A 6,535-nucleotide genomic window follows, 5' to 3' on the forward strand; every position below is an offset into this window, starting at 1 on the left:
TATCATGAGTCAACAACAAGCCTGCAAAATAGTAGTCTTTTATTTTAGTTGTAAGAGCCCGCGCATCGACCGCCAAGTGACCCATAACACGCTATGTAGTCGAATAAGACCAATTATTGTTAAAAATTTTGGGTTCAGCACAAAGTTTTGTTTCATATTATTAGATAATGAATCAGTTAATGGAAAAGATAAAGTCAAATATCATTTCCCCGCATCCCTTTAGCTTATCGTTAATTTCAAAGTTATCTTCTTCCAATAAAATTTTAATTGTTCACTTGATAATTGCACTAGCCTATAGTCAAAATATGTAAAGAACAGCATTAATATTGCTGGGCTGCATTTAGGTCGCTGGTTCCAAATATTCTAATCTTTTTTTAATATTTGCTATAGTTTGCGAATTTTTGCATATTTAGGAACAATTTCGGTAGTTCTAATAGAAAAGCCATTATTTTCCATCATCGTGGAAAAATTTTGTTTATGCAAATGATTATGGAAACACTGAACAGGCACAACTTCTAGAAACACTAATTAGTTTACTTATGTTTATGCATACAATATAAAAATTGCAAATATTGGAAAATTACAAAAAATGTTGTTAAAAATTTTTTTTTCATTTAAAATAATTTGCTTATAATCTGAACGATTTTCATCATATTATTATCATAAATCAGTAACAGTAAGTTTTGCCTTCAATTTGGTAATTATTACGTACCGATCGAGTGACATTTACCAAAGTTATATCGAAAAACTCAAGTGGATCCCCGGGTTTTTTTCTAAAAAAAATTTCTCTTCAATTGTATAAATAACTTTTAAATAAATGAACCGGATTACAGAAAAGTGTGCCAGGGAGTGACTTTTTTCGTTCCAGCTGACTGCAAAGCAATATCGTCCAATTGGCGAGTCCTCAAAAGGATTTCCCAGGATATGTTAAAGACTATTGCATTTATATACAGTCACTTTTTCACATAATGGAATTAACTAAACACTTATTGCACGTCCATTACTTTCATATAACGGCAAATTTAGAAACCTCGCAAAATGTGCTTCTTCGGTGACATCCGCATCAATTTTAAAGACTGCATAAATGGAGTTAAAATGGGTGCTTCTCACCCTAATTGTATTATGTTAATGTATCAAAATACTTATATGCTTGAAACTACTATTAACTTATCAAACAATTCCTAATCTTTGACAACACATGTTTGACTTCGTTCACCACCATCTTGAAAACAGACCAACTCGGCGTGACCAAGTCCATGGTCCTTTTAATATTATATAAACATCCCAAAACATTAGATCGTTTGAAATAAATCTCGTCAGACTTTTTTGTATTTTTCACTTGATTGCTGAAGTAATGTAGAATTGAAAATTTATAAGGGAAAATTTATAGTTTTTGTAAGTTTTATTTTAATTTCTTAAAAACTTGCAGACTTATTGAAAAATAATAAATGAACCTGAGGTACAAAACTTAATAACCCTTAATTTGATATATCGTCCTGTTTATAACAATTAACGCATTCCATATATATTACAAGCCAAAATTTAAATTTCAAAATTCATACACTTTGATTCAATTGCGCGGGCTAAAGATAAGTTCTAAATTAATCTTTCGTGGCCAATAACTATTGGCTTAGACCTAAGACATCATAATATTACTATTACAAAACGGTCAAATGCCTTTTATTTTCCCCCATACAAAATCGAACCAGCCTAATATACATATGTGCTATATTGAACTCACCATCACAGCATTGCGCTTGAAATCCATGAAATTCTTAACCTCGGCTGCCAATTCGCGCAGCAATATGATGCCATCCTTTCGTTTCACTTCGATATCATTCTCCTTAAAACGCTGTGAAGAGGAAAGTGTAAAATGAAAGCAAAAATAAATGAAAATTATTCTTTAATGAAATTTGCAAGGATATTGAAATTTTTAGATGATTGAGGGAATTTCATTAAAAAAAGTTGATTTATCATTGATTCTTATGTCGCATATGAGAGTGATAAAAACTAACTAATTGAGTATTAGGGAAATGTCTTACTTCCTTTGGCGAATCATGAAATTGCATGAAAAAGGCGGTTCTTCCAGTTGTTTCTATTCTGCGCCAACTGACGCCAGTTAGAAATGTCAATTGATCCAAGTCCTTCTGCAACGCTGTATTTTAATAAGCCGCTCTATTTCTATATCGTTTTAAAGCTCACCGTTACCGCCAGCAATGGAGTATAGCCGTTGGCCTGCATGGGCAAACGAATACAGAAGGTGGAGCTGATTGTGATACCGCTAACTCTCTTGAAAATTTTGACAGAAGTGTGACGTCATACATTGCCTGTGTAATATACATATACGGAAAATCTGCGATGACGTCAAATTTAAGTTACTTTCCCGAACTTCACATCAATCAGCAATCTTGTATTCTATCAGTCTGGGTTGTGCTGGGTATGCAGTTAAAGTTGCATGGTTATACCTAATCCCGACTCTTGCGTCCTCGTTTGCGAATTCTGGTAAACATGAGCAACCCATGTCCGAGATGCGGTAACCAATCCGAGTGGAGCCTTGGTTCACGGCAGAAAGAGAGGGGGCCACTCCAACTTATTCGGTTTAAGGGCTCACTGAAGTCTGCAGCCTCTGTTCATCAGTAGGTGCGGCTGCAAGCGGATGCAATGGGTTGTTCGCTGGGTTTGGGACCCGCCGCGTAGAAACAGGCTCCAATGAAAAAGAAAACAAAGCCTCGGATGGGAACCCCCCTTTCAAGACGACCACGGCAAACGTTTAAAGGACCACGATTTGAGGGCATAGACCTGGAATGTCCGGACTCTTAATGGGCAAGGTGCCTCTGCCCGGCTGGTTGATGTCCTCGTAAGGACAAAAGCTGACATCACCGCCATCCAAGAAATGCATTGGCCGGGACAAGGCAAGAAATGTCTAGGGCTTTGCCACGTCTACTACAGCTGCCATGTAAAGAAGCTCAAAGTCGGTGTTGGATTTCGCCGTCGCCGAGTACTGTCATTCACCCCGGTTAACGAACGTCTCGCCACAATCCGCATCAAAGGAAGATTCTTCAACATCTCGCTGATTTGAGCCCACGCCCCGACGAAAGAGAAGGACGAAGTGGTCAAGGATAGCTTCTATGAGCGCTTCGAGCGCAAATACCGCTGCCCGCGCCATGATCTCAAAATCGTGATTGGCGAGGAAGGGATGTTCCTACAACAAAAGGTCCATCATGCTACGTAGTTTCCTCCCTATCGAAAAACGAGAAACCAAATCGATCATGTTGTGAAAGATGGAAAGCACGTTTCCAGTATTTTGGACGTACGCTCACTCCGAAGCCCAAACATCGACTAGGAGCGCTATCTCGTTGCAGCCACAATACGCACCAGCCTCTGTGCAGTAAAAAATGTGTGCCCAAAAATGCAATGAAAGCTAAACGTCGAAAAGCTGCAATCACAACATACGGCGAATTTATTCGCCACTCGGCTCTCTGAGAGCACTCTTCAACAAACCGACATTCGCGAGCAGTGGAACCAAATTTCCCGCTCATTAAGTACCGCCGCCGAAAAAGTAGTCGGATTTCAGCTAGCCCGAAAGAACAACTGGTACGATGAGGAGTGTCAAGAAGTTGCAGAGAAAAAAGATGCCGCCTAAGGGGCCACGCTGCGATCGGGCGCAACGTGAGCCATGTGGACCGTTATAGGAAAAGAGGGAAGCGAGACGTATTTGCCGCATTAACCCTTAATTAGGCGCATGGGGTCAAGAGAATTTCAAGTAAAAAAAAATCATGCCTTCGAGTGCTTGGAGCGCGCTCGCGTTCTTTCTTGCTACGTTATTCCGGGCGGGGTGCGTAAATTAGTCAAGGCCAGATCATTGGCGTGTACTAGGAATGTTAATCCCGGGATCACGGACTTTTTAAGGTCTCCAAAATCGCGGGATTCTTGGCAAGTAATCCCGGGATCTTTGGGATTTTTAATTTGCACTGATGGCAATAATAGAAACTCCTTTTCTTGACCAGTATTGGCTATATTTCTATATTTCTCTTTTTATTTAATAATTAGTACTTTTTTATAAATGTCTAGCTCATTACACATATAACACCGCGCGACAGTAAATTCTAAACCCAAATATCAATACATTCGCGAAACCATGGGCCAAGTATAGTAAAATTGCGTTTTTAGTTTTTCACTCTGACGTCAGTAATTTAAAAATGATTTAAAAAATGCAGAGAAATGTGCTTAGAGAAGAAGTATGGGTATAAAATTAATGCGGAAATCCTGTAGAATTTAAACAGACTCAAGCTTCTGGTGCAGAAGGGCTGGTAAATATTGAATATGTCATTTTAAAATTTTATCCTTGAAATTACGCAATATTTGAATGGTCGCCGCGAATAACGTTGTAAGCGCCAATTTACTCAAAAGTTTTTTCGCAGATTACCGTTAAAAATACTCTCGTGTATCATAAGTTCGCGAAATTTCTCAATTTCCATCAGTTTTCGGACATTAACCTACGCTCCAAATTAAGTAGTGAGTGGAAAAACGCTTTAAATGCAGGTGACCATGGCCAATTTAGAATTAACAAGCGTAATGCAAAGGTGCAGTAATTGTAAAAAACGTAAAGTACATTTCGAAAATTGGAATGTTATAAAAAATAAGACGCTAATAAATAGTGGGGAAGAATATTCAGGAAGAAATGGGAAAGGGGTATTAAAAAAAATTACCAGAAACGGTAATGAGGATAAACGTTTTAAGTGAAGCAGCTGTGTTAATATCAATTTTGTTTTTTTATTCCCCAAATTTTCAACTGCGCCTGTTCTCTTCACTGCCAAGCTTCATATTGGATACTATTCAAAAGCATTTCTCCAATTTTTTAAAAATGACCTATGATGAACAATCAAAGAAACCTTATTGTTATATTTATTACATTCATTTGTCGAAAAAGGTGTAAACGCCACCAGCAAAGATGCTAGGCTTACTGGAAAAACATGTTATTATCCATTGGGATTTGGATATAAAACGTTTTTCCATCATTAAAATTTTGTAAATCTGCCTATTCGTCCTTGTCAATCCAAAAAATTTTAATTTTTAAAATCTAAAGAAATTTCATATTGCATTTGTTACCCATATTTTTATTCTACGTTGCATTGAATTTTTTTTAACAATTTTTGGAATTAATCATCCCTTTGAAATTGGAAAGTCCTTCAAAATAAATCCTGCCAATAATTAACGCCACTTTAAATAAAAAAGTAGGTTTCGAACCCATTTGTTATTATTTATTTCATGGCAGGAGAGCTTCTCAAACAATATAGAAGCAATTTTTTCGATTCAAGTTGTTGAAAAATAATGAATATCTAAATACCGGGACTAATCCCGAGATCCCGGGATTGTGACAACGCCATCCCGAAAATCCCGGGATGGGAAAAAGCCGAAAAATTAACATCCCTAGCGTGTACACATGTGTCGCTACTCCCTTAAGTCCTAACCCCATGCGACCATTTACGTAACATTTTTCAGCAGAGGAGAGTTTTTATTCTTGTATCTATGTTTGAATTAAAAGTTGTGCTTTTCTTTCTTAAAGTTAACTACAATAAAGAGCTTTAATATTTATGACAACACATTTCATTTTATTTATTTAGTCACGGCTAGACCATACTCGCAACCCCATGCGACCACTAACGTAACATTTTTTTGGCGGAGGTAAGTTTTTAATTGTTTTTTTAAGTTTGAAGTCGAAATTATATTTTTGTTTTTTAATTTACCGATAATAGAGTACTTTAATATTTTTACTAATACACACTTCGTTTTTTTCTATTTTGAATTTTTTTTTCAACACTTTTATTGGGGTCACTTTTATTAGTCACCCCATGCGACTAATTGTGTGATTTTCTTAATGCGCCTAATTAAGGGCGATATACGTGAGTGCGAAGAGATTGAAATACCGGCCGACAGAAAAAACGACCGAAAATTTGATTAGACATTTAAAAAGGAAACTTACTGAAGGTTTCAAGACCAGGGCAGGTTGGCCTAGAGACCGATGTCCAGAACGTACTTAAATTATGGAGGGAACACTTTCCACCCTACCGAATGGCAACAGTAGTGAAAGTAGTGGAGAAGATTATTGATGGCTCTTTTCATTAAACTTGTTTTAATACGATTTGGAGTAATTCCAGTTGTTGTTAGAGTTTTTTGAATGAACGCAACTTGTTTCAATTTTCTTTTACAACCCTTATTATGAAAAAGCTTTCGTGAAGTGTAACGTGAAGCAAACGAAAGAGAAAATGTTTGGGTTTAAAATTTAAACCGAACTGTATAAATTCTAAACCCAACATATGTGCTCTCTTTTTTTAAACTTGGAAGGTTTGTATTTGAAACTAAATTTAGTTTGGTCATATATGTAGTCCAAAAAGTTTAAAATTAAAACCGAAATTTTTAACCGTGTATGATTTATTATGTTTCAACTACTTACGCCAAATTCGAACCAAATCGGACCATAAATATAGCATCTTCATCTTCATCTTCATCTTCATCTTCATCTTCATCTTCATCT

General features: G+C 36.6%; 1 protein-coding gene across 5 annotated transcripts in view; it reads right to left on the reverse strand.

Annotated features, from left to right (window-relative positions):
- Positions 1-6,535, reverse strand: part of LOC118735312 (voltage-dependent calcium channel subunit alpha-2/delta-3) — a 513,712-nt gene that overhangs the window by 134,634 nt on the left and 372,543 nt on the right. For all 5 annotated transcript variants that reach the window (XM_036464990.1, XM_036464991.1, XM_036464993.1 and 2 more), the window contains one exon: positions 1,742-1,852. In XM_036464990.1, the coding sequence (XP_036320883.1) occupies positions 1,742-1,852 (111 nt within the window). The remainder of the gene's footprint in view (positions 1-1,741; positions 1,853-6,535) is intronic.

Source organism: Rhagoletis pomonella, unplaced genomic scaffold (genome assembly GCF_013731165.1).
Source record: "Rhagoletis pomonella isolate Grant_MI unplaced genomic scaffold, Rhpom_1.0 Rhpom_scaffold_00003, whole genome shotgun sequence".
Lineage (NCBI taxonomy): Eukaryota > Metazoa > Arthropoda > Insecta > Diptera > Tephritidae > Rhagoletis > Rhagoletis pomonella.